Raw genomic sequence first — 24,401 nt, 5'->3', positions numbered from 1 at the left:
AAAAATCTGGAACGTCCTCCTCCTCATACATATATAGAGGCATTAGCATTCTGGCCGGTGCTGAGGCATTAGCATTCTGGCCGGTGCTGCAAGGCAGAAGCTCACGTGAGCCAGGGAAGGGCTCCCTGAACCACACAGGCTGGGCCTCAAGGCTGAGTAGAGTTTACAAGAGAAGAGGATGGGCGAGGGTGGCTGAGAGAAGAGTGTCTCAGGAGCTGGGTGTAAACTCTCTGGGCCTGACTGATGGTCATCTAGGCCCAGACACGGGTGTAGAGAGGCCAGCTTTCTGCATCTGTGAGATCTTAATGTTTATCTAGGGCGCCCTTCATGGTTAATGAAGTCTCCTGGGTACCCTGGAGACCTGGGCGGAGCTAGGACCAGGCTTTCAGTCTCAGCTCTGCCATTGACCCTCTTGAGGGTCCTTGAGCCCCCAGTCCTTTCTGAGACACAGGTTTTTCCCATCAGGAGCATAGCGGTATCTCCCAAACCTGCGTTGGAAACCGTAGAGTGTTCACATAATTGTAAGGGGTCATTGTGGCCTCAGTGCACGAAGGATTTGGGGTGATTCACGAAAACAGTATACAAGGATATACTCAGTAGTTAGGTCAGAGGGAAATGATTGGTAAAAAGAAGCTGGGCTGTTGATTAGCACCCAAAATTCACTCCACAGTATCTTGCTGAACATTTACAGAGGCAGGTACGTTGCTTGATTGACTGAATTCTTCCTGGCTGCCTGAACAAAAAGACAGGATCAGGTACTTGATTCACAATGCTCTTTTCTTTTAGGGAAAAAAGTGATTGTGGGAAAATATTTTTTTTCCCCCTGCATTGAGGCCAACTCTCAGGGACACCGTGTATGTTGATAACTGTTTGTCCTGTTTACAGGTCTGCTGGAAGCACTGGGCAATGAACCCGAGACTTCAGCCCAGAGTGGTCTGAAACCATTGGGGAAGGAAGAGGGAGTCCTGGGGAAGATGGCCATGGCCCCAGGCCCTTCCCTGGCTCAGGTGTACACCAGCCCCGTGGCAGTGGCCGTGTGGGAATGGCAGGATGGGCTGGGCACCTGGCACCCCTACAGTGCCACTGTCTGCAGCTACATCGAGCAGCAGTTTGTCCAGCAGAAGGGCCAGCGCTTCGGGCTGGGGAGTCTGGCCCACAGCATCCCCTTAGGCCAAGCCGACCCCTCGCTGGCCCCTTACATCATTGACCTCCCCAGCTGGACCCAGTTCCGCCAGGACACTGGTAAGACACTTCCTGCCTCTAGTACGTGTTGGAGCACCCGCTTTGGGCCAGGTGCCGTGCTGATGGTGGAGTTATATATAGAATTGACTCTCGGCCCTTCATCCTGTCCCCGACAGGTGCTGTGAGTGGTACAGGTACCACAGTATAGGATGTACCTCTTAGTAGTAGGGAGTGCCTTGAGAGCGCAGGGCAGAGGCCCGCCCCGCCCCTTCCCCCCTGTTTCCTAAACCCAAACTGCCTGCTTCCATCTGCAGAAATGGAGGGGCTTGTGGGCAGAGAGGCCAGCACAGAGGAAGAGCGCCATGCTAGTTAAGAGGGCCTGGTGATGAGTTCTGCTTCCGCTGCACAGTGTCCGTGTGACCTGAGCAGGTTACTTTATTCTCCTGTGTGCTCACATTAGGGTTTGTTGTGTGTTTTGATCAGTATTACTGAGAATGGGACCACCAAGTTCCCCTCGGAGTTGTTCCCCGTCCGTCTAACCCAGTGGTTCTCAACTGGGGGTGTTTTGTCCCCTAGGACATTTGACTACGTTTGGACACATTTTTAATTGTCACAAGTGGGGCAGGGAGCCACTGGCGTCTAGTCAGTAGAGGCCAGGGATGCTGCTAAATGCACGGGACTGGCCCCACGACAAAGAATTCTTGGCCCAGGATGTCACTGGTGGGGAGACTGAGAAATGCTACTCTGATCCCTACGGCAGCGTCCTTGGGTGTGTGAGGACTAAGCCTTCCAATCAGTTGGATACAGAAGAAAGTCCTTGCCTTCCTGATGCTTAGAGTCCACTGAGAAAGGCAGCAAACAAGATATGTAATGTGGAAATTGTGTATTGTGTTAGATGGCAGTAAGTGTTAACCAGGGAATGGAGGTGTTGGGAGAGGTGGAGGTCTGAGCCAGGGTGACCAGGTCACCAGGAAAGGGGTCTAAGACAGACCTGAGGGAGGGGCAGGTTGTCCCTTGAAGGGACTTTGGCTTTGGCTTTTATTCTTTTTTTTATTTTTTTTTATTTTTTTCATGTTTATTTATTTATTTTGAGAGACAGAGAGGGAGAGGGAGAGTACAAGCAGGGGAGGGGCAGAGAGAGAGAATCCTAAGCAGGCTCCTCACTGTCAGCGTGGGGCCCGATGCAGGCCTCGGTCTCACAAACTGTGAGATCATGAGCTGAGCTGAAATCAAGCCAGACGCTCAATTGACTGAGCCACCCAGGCGCCCCTTGGCTTTTATTCTGAAAGGGGGAGCCGTGGGAGGATTTGGGCGGAGGAGTGCTGTAATCTGATTTGGAGGTGAAGAGTATCCCTCTGGCTGCCAAGGATGGAGGCGAGGTGGGGGTCAGGAGACCAGTAGAAGCAAATTGCAGTGATCATCTTTTGGCAAGTACTCTTGGAAACATGGCCCGAATTAATTTTTCTCTGTAATCATCAGGTTTGGTTTAGTAAGAATATAAGCTAACCACGGGGTATTTCCCAGTAGTTGCTGCTCGAAGAGTCAAAGGGATGGTACATCCACGTAAGAGACTTACGTAACAATGAATACTGAGTTACGTATAAAATTTTAGAGATGTAAGGAAAACTGATGGCCTAACAGAAGAAAACAGCCCGAAAAGTTTTCAATGTGATTGTCAGCTTCCTAAAAGGACGTGTCTAGAAGATGAGATGGGAAGAAATGCATTGTGATATAAGCTGTGTGGTTAGATTATGGACGGTTTAATTTTCTTAACTTTCCTTTTTTTTTTTTTTTTTTTTCCAGTTTTTTAAGTGAAGCTACATACGTTTCATCATTAGAAATATTTTGAAAAAGCCTGGAATCTGAGCCATAGCTGTTCTTTGACCTAAGCTCCTGGTATCCCCTACTCCTGCCGAGGAGCACAGATCCCCCTCTGCCATTAGGTCCCTTTGGGCCATAGTTTCTTTTTTTTTTTTTTTTTTTTAATTTTTTTTCAACGTTTTTTATTTATTTTTGGGACAGAGAGAGACAGAGCATGAACGGGGGAGGGGCAGAGAGAGAGGGAGACACAGAATCAGAAACAGGCTCCAGGCTCCGAGCCATCAGCCCAGAGCCTGACGCGGGGCTCGAACTCACGGACCGCGAGATCGTGACCTGGCTGAAGTCGGACGCTTAACCGACTGCGCCACCCAGGCGCCCCTGGGCCATAGTTTCTTTACAGAGAGGGAGCTTTCTACCCTTCGCCCAAAATTTGGAAGGAATAACCAGTACCAGCCTTTAGGTCAGATAGCAACATGATCCTATGTACACTGACCATGTTGGTTTCTTTTGGTTGTAGAAAAAGAATTTTTTTTTTAATGTTTATTTATTTTTGAGAGAGCATGAGCGGCGGAGGGGCGGAGAGAGGGGGAGACACAGAATCGAAGCAGGCTCAGGCTCTTAGCTGTCAGCACAGAGCCGGACACGGGGCTCGAACTCACAAACCATGCCATGAAATCATGACCTGAACCGAAGTCGGATGCTCAACCGACTGAGGCACCCAGGCACCCCCAAAAATAATTTTTAAGCCCTTTTTGTTTTGGGGGGCTAGCAGATTAGCCATTTACGTGTCCTCCTCCTTTTCAAACAGGTACCATGCGGGCTGTGCGGAGGCATCTGTTCCCCCAACATTCAGCCCCGGGCCGGGGCATCGTCTGGGAGTGGCTGAGTGACGATGGCTCCTGGACAGCATATGAAGCCAGTGTCTGTGACTTCCTGGAGCAGCAGGTGGCCAGGGGCAACCATCTTGTGGACTTGGCTCCCCTGGGGTACAACTATACCGTCAACTACGCCACCCACACGCAGACCAACAAGACTTCAAGCTTCTGCCGTAGTGTGCGGCGCCAAGCAGGACCCCCATACCCGGTGACCACCATCATTGCCCCACCGGGCCACACGGGAGTCGCCTGCTCTTGCCATCAGTGCCTCAGTGGTGGTGGAACTGGCCCCGTGTCGGGCCGCTACCGCCACTCCATGACCAACCTCCCGGCTTACCCTGTCCCCCAGCCCCCCCACAGGACCGCCATTGTCTTTGGGACCCACCAGGCCTTTGCCCCATACAATAAGCCCTCACTCTCTGGGGCTAGGTCTGCACCCAGGCTGAACACCACCAACCCCTGGGGTGGGGCACCTCCCTCCTTGGGGAACCAGCCCCTCTACCGCTCCAGCCTCTCCCACCTGGGACCGCAGCACCAGCCCCCAGGATTGTCCACTGCCGGCGGAGCCAGGTATCATGTGTTTTTGAGGGTCATTTTGTCTACCTCTGTGCCCTGTCAGCAGGCTTGGGTTTCTGCTTTTACTTAGCTGGGAAGATGTGCCCAAATACCTACAGACCTGGCCCCTGCCTCCTTGTCTCTGTGTCGTCTCCTTTGCATGTGCCACCTGGTGCTCAGGTGCTGGCCTTCCACAGCCTTGCAATGCATGGAGCCTCCCTGACCTGTGGTGCTTGAGCGCTGGTCGTTGCCACATGGGTTAAAAACGGTAATGCTTGCAGCCAGCCAGGAGAATCAGGTTCTCTGTAGAGCAGGTAAAGGTATGCCTGTGTGCCACATCGCTCGTGCCATGCACCTGAGAATGTTTCGTTGATTCCTCCTCTGTGCCAGGCACTGAAGACACAGACATGGGACATTCTCTCCCACAAGCCCACAGTCTGGTCCAGGGGGAGGCTGTGAGCCCAGTTTTGGTGCTTAACAGTCGGTTGAGGAGAGAACAAAACACTGGGTGTGTGGCAGGTGGCATCAGGTGACAGGATGGCTTCCATGCTGGTGTAGTCTGGCCCAGTGCCTCCTAGAGCTCTCTGCTCCTTGAGGGGGATGATGAAATGTGCCCCATCCGGACCAGGGAGCACCTAAAAGTCAGAAAACCTCTTGGAGTGGCCAGTGGGGGCTGCTCTCTGGGTGCTTGGAGACCCGTCACTGACAAGGGGCCTTGTCAGTGATCATTACTGAGGGTGTTGGGCTTGGAGAACATTTAGAGAATTCCAAATGGGAGCTGGGATGGGGGGCTGGTTTCTGAGATGGTGACCGGAGAGGTTGGGTAGTGACTGGATGTGTGGGCCTGTAGCGGGCCTGTGACTGCCCTGCCCCCCAAGGGGGTCAACATCTTGTTGGTTTGGACTGACGTTGGCCAGTCAGCTTCTTGGTTCTGCCTTGCTCATCACCCAGCCGCATCCCTGCCTCCTTGACCATGGTGAGTGAGGGCTTCCCAGTGTGGACAACACTTTCTCAGCGGCTTCCTGGACCTCTAGCTAATTTTTTTTTTCCCAATGTTTATTTAATTTTTAGAGAGGCAGAGAGCGAACAGGGCAGGGGTGCAGAGAGGGAGACACAGAATCTGAAGCAGGCTGTAGGCTCTGAACTGTCAGCAAAGAGCCTGACGGGGGGCTCAAACCCACGAACCTTGAGATCATGACTTGAGTTGAAATCTGACGCTTAACCAACTGAGCCACCCAGGCACTCCTAGCATTTTTTTAAAGCTAGGTTTCAGAGGACCCTGCCAGCTTCTGTAAGACAGGGTGACAGCTGCCATTCACTGAGCACACATTGCCAGGCCCTATCGAGCAGGCTGTGTGAATGATGTAAGTAATCCTTATAGTGACCATATGGTAAGTGGTGTCCTCAGCTTACGGGTGAGCACACCGAGGTTGACAAGGTTGGCAGCATAGCCAGCAAGTGGTAGAGTTGGGGTTAAACCAGGCCCCACAGCAGGCTGTAAGGGACACGTGGAGTTCTTGAAGCTGTCTTAAAGGCAGAGTAATAGGAAGGCAGTGGTATCTTGAGGGATGACTTTGGGGAGTCCATAGACAGGAGGAGAATGGGTCAGGGCATCTTCTGGGGGCATCTCCTTCAGGGAGTGGGAGCAGGTGGACCTGAGTTCTTTCTGGGAATGGGGCTACAGGAGCTTTCACTTGGCCTTCTCCCCGGATTTTCACGTGGGCGTTAGCGAACGGGGCTCTGGGCTGTCCCAGCCCCACCCAGCGTGCTGTGAGGCCCCCTATAGTAAGTGGGTCAGAATCTTTCAGGGAAAAGTGTGCTGTCTGCCAGCACAGAATGGTTATCAGCATGACCAGAGCCTCTTCTACTAGGTCAGTTCTGCTGAGCCTCCTGGGGCTTCTTAAGTTCTTACAGATTATTTTGAGGCACATTTCTAGATAGTTCTAGAACTGGGATTCTGGGATTGAGCCAAGTGATTTGATTGATGGGCTTTGTTGCTCTTTCCTGGTACAGGGTTCCCATTGGTCTCTCCTGATATTTCTCTGGCGTCCCCCCTCCCCAGCCTGAGGGCCCGAGAGACTGCCACAGGGGGCCCCCTAGTACAGGCCAGGCAAGTTACAGAAGGGAAGGTCTTACCTTTGCTTCTGGGCCTGCGTGTTGCTGCTTGCCCTGCTTGCCTTGGTTGTAAGCCAGGAAGGGGACCAGGCCAGCCAGCTCTGTTAGTTGAAACCGCCTCGAAGGAGCCTTCCTCCTGAGGTGGGTGTTCATCTTTATCTCCTCCAGCTTTTCAGGAGCTGGGAGAGGCACAGTTCACTTGCATGGGCCTATCCTTGTTTGGAAAAACAGGATTTCTCCCACGTCTTATTTGCATCGATGCTCTTTAGTTCACCCCCTTCCGGTGGGTGTCGTAGAGCTGGCTGGAAGGGGTGTAACGAATACCTGGTGTCTTGACCCAGCAGGGCTAGGATGATCGAAAACACTCGACCCCTTGGTCGACCTCCTTGGGGGCTGTGGTCTGGTTCTCCAAGGTGAATGATTGTCAACTACATTCACTGAAAATTCCCCAGAGAGTGGCAGGCTGGCGGCACCATGGGCTGGGGAAGCCTGAGAACCAGCTGTACTTACTGGTAGCCACTGGAAAGAACATGTGAATGAGTGGAATCAAAATTCACGGAACCCATGTGGTTTTTATTTGGGAACCCGTGTGGTTTCACATCGCTTCTTGCTCAACCTGGGTAAAACCTTGGCCGACTGACTTCCTTGTGGGAGGCTTTCTGAGTAGGCAATAATACATTGAGAAGGGACTTCGTCTGTCTGTCACTGAGCTGCTGGGTTTAAGAAAATTTCCTAGTAGCTGAACTTTATCCCTTTAAGCACCAAAACTTGTGTTTTAATGATGTGGGGTGGAAAACTTTCCAAAATGTGTCACATGCACACTCTCGTCTTCTTTAATAGGGGGTGTGGTGGCTTAACGTTTTGATGACTTCTGGTAGTGATCGTGACCTGCAGTCTGTTGCAGCTTTGGTGTGGCTGAGCCCCGGGGCGCCTTGCCTTTGCACTAAATGGCCCTTGGAAATGGCTCTGCCGGTTTGCTTTCATCTGCTCTGTTCTTGCTACTGCTGTTCTCCCAGCCTCTAAAGGCACTCCCACCTGCTGTCAGCCTGGCCTGCGTGCTCGGGGGTCCTGGGTCCCAGGGGGAACCTTCCTCCCGACTGGCTGTAGGCCCTTGGGTCAGCTCTGTTCCCTTTCCACGGCCCTCCTTTCCCCTCTTAAGATTAAGGAGTTGGGCTGGGAAGTGTGACATTTCCTTTTGCTCCAGTATTACAGTTTTCAAGGTTTCAGGGGAGCCCTGCAGGAAGGTACCCGGCGGCTCCTCAGCTTTCCTGTGTCCCCTTTGCTCCTCTGAGAACAGGGGAACAGTGGACATTTGTACTGGGCTGTGGATTGAGCCTCACAACCACCCCAGGGGCCTTTTAGAATTGTTCTCATCTTATGGATAGAAAAATTGAAGCTCAGAAAGGGTACTCGACCTGGCCAAGGGCACACAGCTGTAAGCTGGAGCGGGTGCTGTTAGCGGGGTCTCCAGAGCCCCCCGCCCCGAGCCGTGTCACATTCCCCATACTGCACGTGCTGCCCGGGGTTGCTGATTAGTGCTGGCTCACCCTGTGGGGAGCTGGTAGGAGGCTATGCATTTCCTTGGTCCAGCCTCCCAGCCTTGCCCTTTGCCCAGGGGCTGTCCAATCTCGCCTTCACAGAAGAGTAGAAATCCTCGTGTGGAAGCTCCTGGGGATAGTCCCAGACAAGAAAGCCAGGTTGGGCCTTGTAGGTAGACCCAGGAACAGGGGAGGCCCGGAAGGTTGCCTGAGCCCATGACTAGAAGGGCTCTACCTTCTGGAATTCCTTCACTTCTAGAACCTAAGAATTGCAAAGACCGTCAGAGATTATCTACCTTCCTTTAAAAAACCCAAATGGGAGGCGCCTGGGTGGCTCAGTCGGTTAAGCAGCTGACTTCGGCTCAGGTCATGATCTCGCGGTCTGTGAGTTCGAGCTCCGCGTCGGGCTCTGTGCTGACAGCTCGGAGCCTGGAGCCTGTTTCGGATTCTCTGTCTCCCTCTCTCTGACCCTCCCCTGTTCATGCTCTGTCTCAAAAATAAATAAAACGTTAAAAAAAATAAAAAATAAATAAATAAATAAATAAAAATAAAAAAAATAAAAAACCCAAATGGAGAAACAGGCCCAGGAAGGGGGTGGTGGTTGCTCCAAATCAGTTTAGTGGGACCAAACCCTAGCGCGGGTGGTCTGAATGCCTGGCTCTTCCCCTGCATTATCAGAGCCCTCCGGAGCCAGGTCCCTTGTTCCCTCAGGCTTGAGTGTAGCTGAGGCGGGGGCCACGATGTGAGTAGTGTGGCCACACGGGTTATTCTCTTTGGGGAGAACAATCAAGAAATGAAAACAAAACAACCTCTTTCTTCACTCAGACAAATACCGAAGTGCCTGCTGGGCTCTGAACCCTGTGCGGGGCCCTTGGCAGCTTCAGGACCAGCCGAGTGAGAGGTTCTGGTTTGGAGCAGGACCAGCCAGCTCCATGTGGCTTTCCACCAGTGGGATCTGTGACCCAGGGCAGTGGTAGGGAAGGATCTGTGGCAGCTTCCAGGAGCACTGTGGGAACCAGGCAGGTTGTTGGTTCTCTGGCAGCTGTAAGGGCAGCACAGTAGATGGGAACTGTCCGACATTTCCTGAGCGCCTTCCCAGCCCCAGGCCAGGCCCTGTGGAACAGACAATACGACCTGACCCTGTCTTTGGGGATTCTGGGATTCTGCAGGGACTGTGCAGAAGTTTCAGAACCCTTCTGGTGTGGTCATCTTTAACGTGGGCAGGATGGGCTGGAAGACGCGGGAATTGGGCCGGGGTGGGGGGGTGGATTGTCAGGCGTTTCGGGCCATCCCCGCCAACTGGTCTCCAGTGTGGGGCTCTTCCCAAACCAGAGTCGTGTAGATTTATTAACACTTGAGAAATAGAATGTCTTAGAACCAGATAAATGACTCAAACATAGTTACTGTGGGAAGCAAGACCCCCATTAAAAAAAAAAAAAAATCCAAAAAGAAATTCTTCTATTTTGAACTGGTTTTAGGTTTATAGAAAAGTTAAGAAATAGTGAAGAGAGTTACCATATCTCCCTTCCTTGACTCCTCTCGTAAACATCTTTCATAACCATGCTGCAGTCTTCAGAACCCGGGAATGGCCATGGGTGCGTTCCTGTTAACTAAGGACTTTTCTCGATTTTCACCGGTTTTTCACCACTGTTTCCATTCTGTCCCAGGATCCTGGGGGACCCCACTTTGCATCCAGTTTTGCTTTCTTCTTCCTTTCCTCCCTTCAGTAGGAGTTCCTCCTTTATCTCCCATAACCTTGACACTTTTAAAGAGTTACTTTGTCGAATGTCCCTTAATTTGGGCTTGTCTGTTGGTTTCTCATGCTTGAGGTTATGCACTTTTGGCAGGAACCACAAAAATGGTGTTCTGTCCCTCTCAGAGCACCATTTCTGGGGTTCCTGGTGTTGATTGGCCCTATTACTGGTGATACTGGTCTTGAGTACTTGTTAGAGCGGGTTGCTGCCAGATTTCCCCTCTTCAGGTACCATAGAGCTCTTATTCTGACAAAGTGAGTGAGCTCAGAATTCTTTTAGGATTGTCTTCAGAGTCTGAATTGCCCAGGAAAACATTTTTTTTTTTGACAGTTTATGCTTCCTTCTTGATCGCTTGTAAAAAGCAGAGGCTCACCGCCAGCCTCCCCCCCCCCCCCCCGCCCCTGTTCTCTCCCATCACTGCTCTGGCCCTGCCAGCCGATGCTCCCCCCACTCGATGCCCAGGTTGGAGTTTGACGTCCCCACTTGATTTTTGCGGCGGTGGTGGGGCTGGCTCTGGGCTTCACATCCTCAGCAGTCAGATTCTGTAGGTTAGTTTGGGTCTAAGAGTGCTGAAATTCAGATTTCTTTGATTCTCTTTCCAGACATCAGGATCTTTTTAATTAAAAGAAAACCCAGAAATCCTCACTCACACAGAAGCAGCCATGCAGAGTGAAGCTGCGAAGTGGCCCCGGCAACACCAGCGAATTCCTATCTTGGTCTTTCTCTGGCTCTTGTTCCTGCTAAATCGGCTCCTACGTGAAGCTTTGTTCTCTCCTCTCCCCTAGTGCCTCCCTCCCCAGCGGTCCTGCCAGCAGCCCTGGGAGCGTCCCTGCCGCTGTGCCTGTGCAGATGCCGAAGCCCAGCCGGGTCCAGCAAGCCCTCGCAGGTAGGCACCCTGCTGGGTTCCGGGTTCCAGAACAGACCACCTGGCAGGGGGCAGGATGCGGAGGTGGTGGGAGAATGCGTGGTTGAGGGAGGAGATGGTGGGGTGGGGGTGCCGTTACCTTGTTTCTTCTCACGGAAAGCCGCAGCCGCTCCCTAGGGGGCGGTGCCTCTTTTGGGTGACGGGTGACAGTGTACGTACCCTCAGCGAGTGGGCCTGGGGCCGCTCCTCCTCTGTCTCTCCAGGGGAGTCCTGCTTGATATCAGTGGGAACCATGGTGTGGACCTTTCCATCTTTTACATTTTCACATCACTTCAATTATGGTTTGAGTCACTGTTCTGTCCTGAGATGCTTTAGGCATTTCCCTAAAGGGGCCCTTTGGGGGAACTTGCAGCTATTTTGGCTGCAGTTACGTTTTGAATTAAGTGGCTTTGTGTCCAACTGGATCATTCGTTAACCATACATCTTTGAACTGTTTTTTAGATTCCTTTTATAGTTTAGGGAGCTACTGAAAGTTACTTTTTAACTAATGGGAAATGCAATGTGTTATGGAAAGCTAGAGGGGAGGAGTGTAGTGAGGTTGAAGCAGGGGAATAAGATAACCCGAGTCTGTGTGTTAGGGTGAGTCACCGTAGTAGACAGTGGGAGTTCGAGGGGACAGGCCCGGGGCAGGGAGACCCGTGTGGAGCCTGACACGATGGCTCAGGGGAGCCGTGGCAGTCGTGGAGGTAAGAGCGTCTGACTTGGTGACTGGGCGCGCCGCGAGAGAGAAGGAATAGAAGGAGGCCCGGTGTGAGGCTGCTGATGTGGTGCTGTAACACGTCATGATCGTTCTTGAGGATCATGTAGGGGCTTTGCATGTGTCTTCCTTCACTTCTTCCCAGTAACGGCTCTGTGAGGTATGAACTTCTATTCCTATTTCATACTTGGGGAAATAGCCTCAGAGAATTCCAGACACTTCCCAAGATGAGCCAGTCAGCCCTTGGCAGAGCTGGGACTCAGCCCCAGGCATTCTAGGCCTCAGCACCTGGGTTCTTAGCCACTACACTGTGCCGATCCGGAGTCTGGTGGGAGCGCGGGGAGAGGTGGGGGGTGCTGGCTGTGGTTGTGGCCCGGCCCATCTGTCCTGGGGGCAGTGGGAGTTTGGGTGTGCGGTTCAGAAGAACATTCTGGAGTGGAATGGGGTGGCCTCTGCCCCCGTGGGGGGATCATATGAGCTCACAGAGACTGTAAGTGGGATTCTGGGAAGAGCCCTTGAAGGAAATGGAGGGACCAATCAGAAAAGTGGTAGAAGACAGGAGAGGGGGCCCCTCTGGAACCTGCTTCAGCTGCTCAGCCATCAGCCTTCTGCGGGGACAAAGAGAACAGTGAGCAAAGATGTGGTGACTGGAAAGTTCCTCCTGAGTTTAGGTCTTCTTGTGGCATCAGATGCCATAGGTGAGTCAGACCTCTGTGTGTGTGTGTGTGTGTGTGTGTGTGTGTGTGTGTGTGTGCGCGCGCGCATGTGTGTGGTGGTGGTCTTATTGGAGAACGGTTGTAGGTGAATAGGCCTGGCCTGCATATGGCCCAGCTCCATTCAGCACTGTAATCACTAAGGTTTGAATACAGATGTTATAATAACTTTTCTAATATTTTTAAGTTTATTTATTTTGAGAGAGAGAGAGAGAATGAGTGGAGGAGGGGCAGAGAGAGAGGGGGACAGAGGATTCATAGCAGGCTCCATGCAGACAGCAGAGAGCATGATGCGGGCCTCGAACTCACGGACTGTGAGATCATAACCTGAGCCAAAGTCGGATGCTTAACCAACTGAGCCACCCGGGCGCCCCCGTAATAACTTTTCTAAACGCGTCTCAGAAGTGGTCTGGGGATTGAGTAGCACTTGCTCCCTTTCCGCTGCTCTTGAGGCTGAGGACCTTCTCTGGTCTGTATCCCAGATTGTCTCCAATGTCCCCTATCACCTTGGCTCTCAGATCGATGCAGGAGGTAGGTAGGTCTTTTAACCTCCATTTTACTCACTGGGGAAACCTCAAAGATTTAGGAACTCGGTCCCAGCAAGCACGGAGTGGAGACTCAAGCCACTGGTCAGATGCCACCTCCTCTGAACACAGCCTCTGGCTTGTAGTTGTTGGTGGGACCCTAGTCTAAAGTGTCAGGGAAGGAGAGATCCTGAGCCAGCCTCCAGGAAGTAGGGTCTGGAGAACAGAGTGCTGTCTTCCCTGCACTGAGCGCTCTGTGGGTAGGTTTACAAGCAAGTGGTCATCTACACTGGGACGGGAGGTCCACCAAGGAGCCACCTCCAGGTCAGGCCTTAGTGCCTCAGGTGACAGCTTCCCTGGCTGCAGCATGGCCCAGCCCTCTCCTTGGAGTTTTCTGCTTTCACAGCCTGCCCAAGCCCAGACAGCCAGGAGGAGTGGGGCTGGCCGGGCAAGGCCAGAGTCAGGACGGGCTTGGACCTGAGCCCCGGTCACTAGACAAAGGGCCGACCCCTGGTGTCAGAAAGAAAGTGATTGTACATCTGACCGCGACAGGGACTGCTCTCTCGGGGGCTCTGACAGATAAGCGGAAATCCTCTCAGAAGAGTGGAGAAGCTGTGGCCGTTCAAGCTGCTACAATTATTTGGGGATGTGAGGAGTTTGGGGGGTTGTCCCTGAGCTCTGCTGTTGGGAAGATGTGATGGCCCCCTCTGGGTGTCTCCCCACCTCATCCTGTCCAGTGGATGTTGCTTTCGCGAAGTGTGGGTGTGGGGTGGTTCTCGCACGTTCTTGCAAGAAGGCAGGCCACAGAGCAGGGGCTGCTTCTCCGCAGGCTTTTAAGTTGAGACTTCTGTGTCCGTGACTTGAATTCAGGGGAGGGGGTCCTGCATTGACCGGAGCAGAAGTGTTGTTCATGCTGGCCTCACAGCAGCCACCCAGCAGCATTTGGGGATATCTTGGTTCCCCAGCAGACGGGTGCTGTGAACACCTCCTGTGACCGGGCCCTGCCCTGGGTGTTCAGTGCAGGGAAGACAGCAGTCCCCAAAACAGGTATGCGAGTCCTTTCAGGTAACACTAAGTCGGGTAAAGGAGGCAGAGATGGAGGGGACGTGGCTCTTGTAGATGGGGTGGTCAGGGCAGGGCTGCCTCCTAGGAGACACTTGGGGAGAGGTCTGGTAGAAGTGAGGCAGTGGATGTTGGGGGAGGAGGTCATGGTCAGCACAGAGGCCCAGGGCTCTACTAAGGCATCGTTCCCGTCCCCTCCATCGTTCTGTCCCCATGCCTGCTTGTCATTATTCCATCCACCGGACGGTTAGGTTCAGACTCACATCTGAGCTCAGAAGCACTCAGCCCTAAGACTCTGGTGGCATTGCATTACCTGACAAGCGAGCACCTGGGGTGCAGCCGTGGTCTTCTGACGTGCACTTTTGTGTCTCTTGCAAGTGGCTGCCACGGCACCCCCTGCCTGCCTCTGCTGTGCTGCCCATGCCCAGGCTGCTGGCTGGCCTCTGCTTCTGTCCCTGACTGGGCATGTTTGCCACATTGAGTCTTTGTTCTGTAGAGGCCACAGTGGCTGGCCCAGCCAGGTCCTGGGGCCGGGTTTCCCCTCACCCATCTGCGTTGCCCCTGGAGTGGGCAGCGCCAGCTGTGGGATCTCCACTTCCTATCCCAGGCTGCCCGCAGGGAAGGTGGCAGAGCGGAACCCAGAGCTCTCCTGGGGAGGAGGTGGTTTTGAGCTAGACAGAGGGCAGGGGGGACTGGGTAGGGGTGCTGTGGACAGCAAGGTAGGCTGAGGGTGTGGTAGGACTACAGACTGCAGCAGGAGGACAGGCCATGTTCCACGATGTGTCAGGTCCTCAGGGAGCGGTGAGGGGGGAGAGTCCGGCAAGGGTGTGTGTGGAGCACCAGGCTGAGGAGTGAGGCCCTTCCCCCGTGGGTATGCCCACCCTGCTCCGTCTGGGGCAGAGGGGCTGTTTGAGCCCTGACCGAGGGCACGAGAGGAGGAGGCCACGGCCCGGGACCCTTGCTGCTCCAGAGGAGCAAGGGCCTTGGGGGTGCCTCGGTGGGAGAGCAGGTCCCGGGGCTGGCATTCCTGCCCGCCCACCCTAGCAATGGCGCTGAAAACACCTAGACAGGCCAGATGGGGGACAGGAGGCAGACAGCACCCCACTGGAGGCAAGGTGACCAGGAGCCAAGAGGGCACAGCTGGGGGAGCGCAGGGGGTGGACTGGGAGCTCGAGACCCCGTCCACTTCTCCATAGCTTGGCCGCATCCTTCCGTGTCACCGCCTGCTCTCCTTGCTCCTAGCACAGGGAGACCCCACCCGGAACTGCTTAGGAGGCTTCCTGGGATGGCTTCCTGCCCTCTGTCCTCCTGAAGCAAGCGGCCTCGCCCCACCGCCTTCCCCGCATGCTGTGAGCGCGGGCTGGGTGGTTGCTTGTACAGTTAGCTGTGGAACTTGGGGCCGGGGCTCCGATGAGCCGGGCATTTCACTGGTTCCTGGCCTGGAGCTTAGCCCAGCGCGCCCGAGTAGGCCCTGGCAGCCTCGAGCGGCTGAGTCCTCAGGGAGATCGGTGGGTCCTGCTGGCCGTTGACAGTGCCACCTGGACTCAGCCAGGGTTTGTGGACGTCACATGCTGAATGACTCCTTCTAACGTTTCTCCCCTCTCTGCATGTCTGATCTCGCACCCCGTGTAGGCATGACGAGTATTCTGATGTCAGCCATTGGACTCCCTGTGTGTCTTAGCCGCGCACCCCAGCCCGCCAGCCCTCCCGCCTCCTGTCTGGCCTCTAAAAGTCACAGCTCAGTTAAGAGATTGAGGAAAATGTCCATGAAAGGTAGTTCCTGCTCACAAATGCTCTCTGGCCTCTGCTAAGCCTCCAAGTCTTGCTGCCTCTGACTCTCCTGCATCGACTGCTCTTCTTTGACTCCTACGGCCCTTCTCTGCTTCCTTTACCCCCCAGGGGAGGGGCTCAGCGGCCCTTCTCCCTGCTCTCAGCACAGAGGTGGCCCCCAGAATCTACTTAACACTCAAGACCCAGAGTGCAGCTTCTATCTTCCTGGCACAGTTGGAGCATGAGGGGCCTGTTCTTGAGGACTCTGTGACTCTATATGGGGTGAGGCCGGCTCAGGATGGGGGTGACTCTGTCCCTCCCACCGGGGCCAGCATGTGTCTCAGGAAAGGCCCCCAGCCCTATTTGGCCTACTTCCGAGGGGTCTCCCACTGAGCACCGTGCTGCCCATCACACGGCTGGGGAGGAAGGGGTTTCAGAACCGTGGAAGGTGCAGTGAGTTTTAAGCAGACTTACATGAAGGAGCCTGTGGGTAGTAGGTTCTAAAGCTGCCATTTCTAAAGCTGATTGCGGCTCTGCCTCCAGCTTTGGGCTGGAGACGCACAGACTGCTGAAAGCCCAGTGACCTTCAGGACGGTGGGGTGAGCAGGGAGCATGGCTCTGGCTCAGCCAGTCTTGGGTTTCAGTCGTGGCTTCTGTGCTCACTGCTTTAGGATCTCACGCCCGCGTCTCCATTCATGAGCCGGTACCTCCCACTTAGCAGATTGGTCGTGGGAGGAATAGGAAATCCACACGTGGGGTGCCTGGCACAGAGTAATGGGGGCTGCTCTGACCCTGGCCCACCATCTGTCTAACCCTGACCCCGCAGGTGGCACGGAGGCCCAGGGAGCGGCAGGGCTTCATACCCAGTCCCCTGCCTCACCCGGGTCCCCGAAGTCAGGCAGGCCTCGGATGTCCTGACCCACTCCCCTTTTCCTCTGCCTTGGAGGTAGAGGCAGGTCTGCGGGCAGGGCAGGCCAGGAGTTTCCTGAGATACTTGGGCTTCCCCGGGAAGGACACACGTTCTTGGCAGACCCTCTGGCCTTTCTGGGCTCAGGTGTCCCTTTCTTGGGGTTGGTGGTCACCTGGCTGGCCCCCTTTGAGAAACACGGCTCATGGGAAGCTACCTTCGGTTCTAAAAGGCTGCCCGGGCAAAGGCGAGTGGTGGGCAAATGGGATGCGGAGCTGAGCCAGAGGTGGGCCCAAGGCTGGTCCTGGCAGACGGGGTCCTGGGATCCTTCTAGAGACTGACTTGTAGCCACCAGGCTTTTCTAAAACGCCTCTTCCCTAAGTCCAAGTAGAGTCGCAGCTATGAGGACGGCCACTGGTGCCGGTGGTCATTGTGCTTTGGCCTGACTTTCTTACCAGTGACCAGTCAGTGGCTTAGAAATCTGTGTATGTGTCTGTATGTGTACTGGGTGGGGGAGAGGGGTGTGTGTGTGACAGAGTGTGGGGTGCATGTGTGTGTGTGTGGATGTATGTGGGGTACATGTGTGAGGGGGTGTGGGTGTATATTGTATATGTGAGGGGGTGGGGGTATATTTGTATGAGGGGGTGGGAGATGCATTTGTGTGTAAGGGTGTGTGGGGAATGTGTGTGTGTGGGGGGTATGGGGTATGTTTGTAGGGGGTGGGGTGTGTGTGTGTGGAGCAGGGGGAGAGAGGGATGGGGTATGTGTGTGAGGGGGTGTGGGATATGTTTGTGGGGGATGGTGGTATGTTTGTGTGTGCGAGGGAGGTGGGGAGTGTGTGTGTGTGTGTGTGTGTGTGTGTGTGTGTGGAAGAGAGGGTGATATTCCTTTGCCAGTCGCTGCCTTTTAGGTATTAGCGGTTCATGCCTTCACAGCAATCACAGTTTTGGTCAGGGTTAGGTTTCTGTTTTTAGGTGAGGGAACTGAGATTCGGGTGACATGATTTGGTCCCAGCACAAGAGCCAGAATCAAGCCTGACGTCGCCTGCTCCCAGCCTCTGCTCCCTTCATAGCTGACCCCTAGCCTTCTCTGGTTTTGAGGCCGCTTGGCTGTGGAGCCGTCAGGCTCGTATGTCCTTGCGGCCATAGGCTGGTGGCTATGAGTTTGAGTTCAAACCGGGTCCTTCGGGACTCAGAGGCTAGGACCAGGAGCTGCCTGGTGACCTGGAGGCAGGATGTGGAGCCCTGCCGGGGTTGCTTTCCCAGGCCACATTGGTCTCCCTGGTCCCTCCTTTCTGCCCCTGCACGGCTTTGCTGCCATTCTCTGTGATTCTGCCACTGCCTCTGGCTGGAGAGCCCCCACCCCCCCCACCCGCACCCCGCCCCGGGCCTGGCCGGATCTCTCGCCCGCGGCGGGAGTTTCTTGTTTTGGGGGCATGGGGGCCGGTGCTCGTGCAGGTGCGGCATCATGCACATGTGCACAGAAGAGTGGGGTGGCCAGGGTGCCCCTCCTGCTGCTCCTCGGCTCCTTCCCAGAGTTGGGGTGTCACTGAGACCCCACAGTCCAGGGACAGGCGAGAGAAAACCGGGGTTTGTCATGACCCTGTCAGCGTGGCCGTCATCCGCAGTCAGTGGGCATCTGTGTGCCGCGGGGGTGGGCACCCGCTGCACGTTCGGCTCCTGAAACTTCTCCTGCCTTGGCTTTCGCACCAGAGTGATGACAGTTGAGTGAAACAGCACTGCCGGGACACTCCCCACAGTAGTTTGTTTTAGAAGCTGCTGTTTGGCTTTTCTGTGTGTCCTCCTGAGGAGCCCGGGTCCGTCTCGCTTCCTGACTGAATGTGCACAGGGACGTGGTGGAGGCCCAGCACGTGGCTCCTGGGGGCTGTGACCGGCAGCCGTCTCTGGTCCTCGTCCTGGTGGGGCCAGAGGGGGCTCTGCCCAGCAGGGCTCTGAATGGCCGAGTCAGGCCCCCCCACCCCGTCTCTTCTTGCACGCTCACCCTCCTGCCCTGGCCTCTCTGAATGTCCCTCCTGGCGGCTTGTCCTCTTCCTCTCTGGATCCAGCATCCCCAGTTCGTACTCCTTGGGACACTGCTTCTGTCCTTCTCTCTTCTAGGAGGGACTCCAAAGCCAGAGCCAGAACAGGTGATAAAAAACTATACCGAAGAGCTGAAGATAGCCCCAGATGAGGTATGTGTCACGGGAGCCATGTTGCCTTTGGTTTTGTTTGGAGACCAGGAGTAGCGCCAGAGAAGGATACCAGCCCTTCCTGTGCCGCGGGGGGTACTTCCCACAGTGCCTCTGGGTGCTGGCCGTGCTCCAGGTGCTTGGGTTTAATCTCCCAGCCTCCCATAGGAGGCTGGCCCTACCAAGAGGAGGCAGCCTGCACTTCAGAGGCCTGGATTCTGATCCTAGCTTTGCCGCCAGTGAGCAGAGCTCCTACACAGGCCTCTGGGTGCTCCTGTCCCTGTGCCGTCCTGGTGCCTGGAAGTCCTGGAGGCCAAGGATGGGAGAGCCTGCCGCACTCCCCACGGGCTGAGTGGCTTTGTCCCCATAGCAGTCCTGCCCCTCTGGCTACTGGGAAAGCCAGCCAGCCTTCCTGTAATTACAGGGCCTGCCAGACCCTCATAGCTGCTTGGGCAGGACCGGAGCCTCTGTGCTGAGCCTTGTTTCAGGGGCCGCAGCGCCACTTGTCTGTGATTTGAATGGGGCGTCCTGGGGACTCTGGACAGTGGGTTAAAGGGCGGTCATGCCCGTGCGGAACCGAGGGCTCTGCCCTGCCTCTCCCCTGCAGCTCTGGCTGGTAAAGCTTTAGACAGTGACCTGGAGGCCGTCTTCGTGTCTCCCACTTGACAGCATACGTCTGTGTCCTCGTCTTTGCCCTTGTGCTCACCCGGCATCACTGGGCCGCTCTGTGCCAACCTCCTGCCCTCCAAGCTGCCACCTGTACAGCCTGCACGCAGCTGTGGTCCTGGTGGTGCCCCCACTGTAGAGCACCTCAGCAGGGTCCCCTGACGTGTGAGACGAAGCCCAGCTCTGAGCTTAGCCATCAGAACCTTCCGGGACCTGGTCCTGTCCCACCAGTCTCTTACACCCTACTCACCCCTTGCCCCCTGCAATTATCACCGCCCTCCCCAAACTCTATGCTGGTTCCTGCTTCAGAACATCCTCTTCCCTTTCTCTGGAATGCCCGTTCCTGTGCTTATCTACCCGACAAGGTCCTTTCCCCTGTGACACCCAGCTTGGGGGGCACCTCTAAGGAGCCTGCCCTGTTCTGCCCCCTCTCCCTGCCCGTGCCCTGTTACTGCCAAGGCCCCCATGTCCCCCATGCTCACTGCTGCCTGTTGTCTTCTGTACTACGGTGAGCCCTCTGAGGGCGCAGAATCTGGGGACTCCTCTGTGTTCCCAGCTATGTTCCCAGCTGTAGAATTGTCCGTAATCCTGGCGTTTCAGCAGACAAAGGCTTTTTCTTTCCCTTCTCCCCTTTTGGCGCAGTGAGCCCTTGGTGAGCATGCCCTGTGTTGGTCTCCTTCTAGGACTGCATCATCTGTATGGAGAAACTGTCCGTGGTGTCCGGGTACAGCGACGTGACCGACAGCAAGACCATTGGGCCAGTAGCCGTGGGCCGCCTCGTCAAGTGCAGCCATGCCTTCCACCTGCTCTGTCTGCTGGCCATGTACTGCAATGGGAACAAGGTGCCCACACGTCTGACCCCAGGGTGGGGGTCAGGGCAACCTGCCCATAGTCCTGTCCCAGTCCTGTTGCATCTGAGCTGGTGACTGCTGCTGCCATGTGAGCCCCAGGGCACTCAGAGGCAACCTTAAGATGTCTGTAGGCCTTGGCCTCACAGCAGGATACGGGTTGGCCGCCGGGGTTGCCGAGGGTGACAGGTGATACTTGGCTGCTTCCCTTCAGTGGAGTTCAGCCGGAATGGATAGGTTGGGAGGACAGAGAGAACTGAGTCACGTGGCAGACCTTCGGGCCCGGCTTGGCCTCTCTGCAGATCGCTGTGCCACCCCTGTACCAGCCAGGGTGCCAGCACAGTCAGTTGAGAGGTCATGGGGTTTTTTGTTTGATTTTAAACATGTTAGATCGTGGAGACTTTTGCTCATAAACCTGATTTTCCTACTTGATGCTCGCCTCCTGGTACCTCTCCCCTTGGATGGAAATGGCTTGAGGAGTTTCTGGTGTAGGACATCTTCACAGGGATGCTCTCAGGATCGGGTTTCTGTGCAAGGAGGGACCTGCTGTGTGACAGCGGGCCGAGCTGAGCCCCTGTGGGCTCTTCCCCACCTCGACAGCCAGACAGCGTGCCTGGGTGCTCTCTCGGCACCGGCTGAGACTAGGTGCTCTGCTCTGCCTCAGGACGGGAGTTTGCAGTGTCCTTCCTGCAAAACCATCTACGGAGAGAAAACCGGGACCCAGCCCCAGGGAAAGATGGAGGTGTTCAAGTTCCAGATGTCCCTCCCTGGCCATGAGGACTGTGGGACGATACTTATAGTTTACAACATTCCTCACGGCATCCAGGTAAGGGCCCCCAGCACAGGAGGAGCCTCCTCAGACCGTTCTGGACTCGGTCCCTCTCGCTCCGGGGCACACTTCTTCCTACCCTGCCCCTCTCCCTGTAGTCTGCCTTCCCCCCCCGCCCCCCGCCCCCCGCCCCCTACCCCAGGCACTCAGGATGCCCGGGCTTCCCAAGTTCAGACTCTCAGGAACCGGGGGCACTGGTGTCTGGAGGTGGAACAAGCTCTTAGGGCTGTGGAAGCAAAGAGATGGCCTCCAGCCCTTTCCTGACGCAGGGAAGGCATCCTGGAGGCAGAGACATCTGGCTGGACTTGTGCTGGGCAGGAGGCCAAGTGTATAAGCAGGAAGAACACTTGTGTTGAAGGTCTGGATAGTGGAAGAACCCAGAGGGCAGGGAGGTGCCAACACTGAGGACTGTCCTTGAGAGACCAGCTCGGTGGCCAGATCCAGGCCTGTGGCAGGGCTGTGTCTGATGTCAAGAGCAAGACAGGAGCCCGAGCAGAAGGTCGCAGTAGAGACCCAGACAGGAGCCCTGGACCCTTAGGCCTCCTGCTTGGGCCAGGACTGACCTCAGAGCTGGTGGCGGGTGGGGAAGATACAGGGCTGTGGAGGCCAGGACCCAGGTGGCCTGTCTGTGACAGATGGAGAGTCCCTCTTTGGTTTAACCATACACTTTTCCCTGGTTTCCCTCCATTTCTTCTCAGTGGGTTGTAGTGAATTTTAAAAACATTCCAGACAGCCCCAGAACCACAGAGCAGGAGGGGAGTGTGGAGTATATGTGGCGTGTCTCTGAGTGGCAGAGGGCACGGGCAAGGATCCCCCACTGTTCCAGCCGCCCACCCTTCCGTCCAGTTTGCTGCCACTGTCTCCAGCCCTGCCATGGCACCATCTCGAGCAAGGAGCGAGGGTGTCAGGAAGGGAGGCCTGGCCTTCTAGGCCAAAGAGCCCAGTGCCCAGCGGAATGGGAGCCCCAGCCTTTGATGAATTCCAGTCTCATCAGGACATTTGCAGGAGTGTGTGATGCCAGGCCGAATGGCGTGGGGTCAGGGAAGGTGGTCGCCAGAGGCAGGCCACGTCATGTTGGGTCTCTGAGGGGCAAGATTCGAGACAGCGATCTGTTTGGTCACTTGAGTGCAGACAAATCTCCGGCTAGGGAGGTGAGGGGCGGGCCGGGCTGTGAGGGCCTCTGCAGCTGCTGGGCCCCTCTCGGGGTACCCTGCCTCCTTGTGTCTGTGTTCCTCCTGCAGGGCCCAGAGCACCCCAACCCCGGGAAGCCATTCACTGCCAGGGGCTTTCCCCGTCAGTGCTACCTTCCGGACAATGCCCAGGGCCGCAAGGTAAGGCCCCACCACCCTGGGGGCACCCCCCGCCCTCTGCTGGCGGGGCTTGGCCTGGCTGCTCGTGGGCTGTTCGAGCAGGTGGGATGGGGAGGGCCCAGCTTGGTGGCCATACCTGCTCTGCCCTGTTCACCTTCTTCTGGGGCTGGCCGGGGTGCTGGCCACTCCTTCCCGGGGCTGCCTGCTATCTGTGAGGCATCCTTGACCAGGAGAGACGACCAGCAGGGAGAGACGACCAGCAGGGAGGGGAGGCCGCTTCAAGCAACCTCTCTGGCCGGGTCACCTGCTCTTGAGTCAGGCTAGTGTGACGCGTTGGGCAGAGTGGGGACAGGGGAACAGGACTGGGTGACCGTGATGGCCTGCAAGCAACCTCTGTATTGCAACCCAGGAGAGCATTCTGGTCAGAGGAGCAGCTTGAGCGGCAGCTTTGAGAGTCGCAGAGGTGGGCTGGGCTGGCGGGTGTGAGGCGTCTGGGGAGGATCAGATCCGAGGGAGGGAGGGAGGGAGAGAGGGAGAGAGAGAGAGAGAGAGAGAGAGTGAGTGAGTGTGTGTGTGTGTGTGTGTGTGTGTGTGTGTGTCGGGGGGCAGTGAGGTGTCGGGCGCCCTCTGGCTGCTGTGAGCCTGGCCTGGGGAGAGGCTGACTTGGAAGTAGGGCAGAGTTAGCCTGGCCCCGGGTGTGGCTTGAGCGGCAGCAGAGCAGTGGATGGCGGCGCCCTCTGAGGTGGGGGGTCCTCCTGGGCAGTCAGGTCAGCACATGGAGTTCCGGGGGGTGAGGGGGAGTGGTCAAGACTGGGGCTGGAGGCTGAGGATCCCGACAGATGGGGCCCCGGCCCGGGAGTGCGGATGAGATCACTTGGGAGAGCGGCCCAACCTCAGCCTGCCAGTGGCTCGCAGTAAAGGCCAAAGGGACAGAGAGCCTCGCCCCTCAGTGTGCCCCACCCCGCAGCTGGCATTTGGTGGGTGGCTGCTCCTGCCGTCCTGGCCCTCACTGCTGGGGAGATCAGACCAGGGGAGGAGGGGGAGCCGCAGATGCTCTCACCCTGTCACCTGGCCACCCACCTCTCCAGAGTGAAAAACCCGTGCCCAGGTTTGCACTTGTTCACCAGGCCCTCCCTCCTTTCCCCTCCCCCCTTTCCTCGAGGGCAGGTCCTGGAGCTGCTGAAAGTGGCCTGGAAGCGGCGACTGATCTTCACGGTAGGGACATCCAGCACCACGGGAGAGACCGACACAGTGGTGTGGAACGAGATCCACCACAAGACAGAGATGGACCGCAATGTGACCGGCCATGGCTACCCCGACCCCAACTACCTGCAGAATGTGCTGGCTGAGCTGGCCGCCCAGGGGGTGACCGAGGACTGCCTGGAGCAGCAGTGAGCCCCGGGCCTGGCCGGCCCCATCTCGCCCCGCCGCGCCTGCCTCTGGCAGCCAGCTGCCCTCTCCCCCTGCTGCCGGCTGGGCTGCCCCGGGATGGGCAGGCGGGAAGGTGCCTTTCCTCAGAGGCTGCGAGGTTTGTGGGGGCCCGCCTTCTGCCCCCATCCTCCCCTCCAGGCCCAGATCTGCAGGCGAATCAGGCAGGCCTGGGGAGTTGTACTTGTGGGGGCTTAAGATGCAGCTACCTCAGTGCGTGGGGCCCCCTGCCGCTGGCGGGCTGCTTCGGGGCCGTAGTGCCGGGGGCCTGGCGTGGGGTGAGGCGAGACTGCCCCGTCCCCCATCGTAGCCAGGGCAGGGGCGTGGGTTCTGGGTCAGCTTCTCATACCTCAGATGTTCTGTTTGCAATAAATGCCCTATAGCCAAAGTCAGCAGGCCCTGGTGTGTTTTTGGTGGAGAGGTTTGTGTGTGTGTGTGTGTGTGTGTGTGTGTTCTGATGTGAGAAGGCAGCACACACATACGTGCCCTGCTGCATCAGGGCAGGAGGGAGCTCACACGCTGCCCGTCTGACTCGCATTTTCCCCAGTGACGAAACTGAGGCCGCAGAGAGGGCCTAAGAGCCCGAGCACTGACCTTGCTGCTTCCCCGTCCCCGACTCCAGTTCTCGCCGTGTGCGGTCCAGCAGCTCCGCCAGGCCCACCGTCCCGTTCACTACCACAGTAAAGCGCCACTC

The 24,401-nt window shown here is 56.2% G+C and overlaps 1 protein-coding gene across 3 annotated transcripts in view; it reads left to right on the top strand.

Annotated features, from left to right (window-relative positions):
* DTX2 (deltex E3 ubiquitin ligase 2) overlaps positions 1–24,099 on the top strand; it is a 36,905-nt gene extending 12,806 nt beyond the window's left edge. For 2 of the 3 annotated variants that reach the window (XM_058711758.1, XM_058711760.1), the window contains exons 3-11: positions 886–1,242; positions 3,812–4,448; positions 10,626–10,726; positions 15,394–15,534; positions 18,556–18,629; positions 19,976–20,134; positions 20,805–20,966; positions 22,211–22,300; positions 23,447–24,099. In XM_058711758.1, coding sequence (XP_058567741.1) covers positions 975–1,242; positions 3,812–4,448; positions 10,626–10,726; positions 15,394–15,534; positions 18,556–18,629; positions 19,976–20,134; positions 20,805–20,966; positions 22,211–22,300; positions 23,447–23,674 — 1,860 coding nt within the window. In that variant the 5' untranslated portion in view covers positions 886–974 and the 3' untranslated portion in view covers positions 23,675–24,099. The remainder of the gene's footprint in view (positions 1–885; positions 1,243–3,811; positions 4,449–10,625; positions 10,727–15,393; positions 15,535–18,555; positions 18,630–19,975; positions 20,135–20,804; positions 20,967–22,210; positions 22,301–23,446) is intronic. The other variant, XM_058711761.1, reaches the window with a different exon arrangement.
* Positions 24,100–24,401: the final 302 nt, after the last annotated feature.

This window comes from Neofelis nebulosa, chromosome 18 (assembly GCF_028018385.1).
Source record: "Neofelis nebulosa isolate mNeoNeb1 chromosome 18, mNeoNeb1.pri, whole genome shotgun sequence".
NCBI lineage: Eukaryota > Metazoa > Chordata > Mammalia > Carnivora > Felidae > Neofelis > Neofelis nebulosa.
The sequence above is the reverse complement of the archived record's forward strand: the minus strand, read 5'-3'. Positions and strand labels throughout refer to the sequence as shown.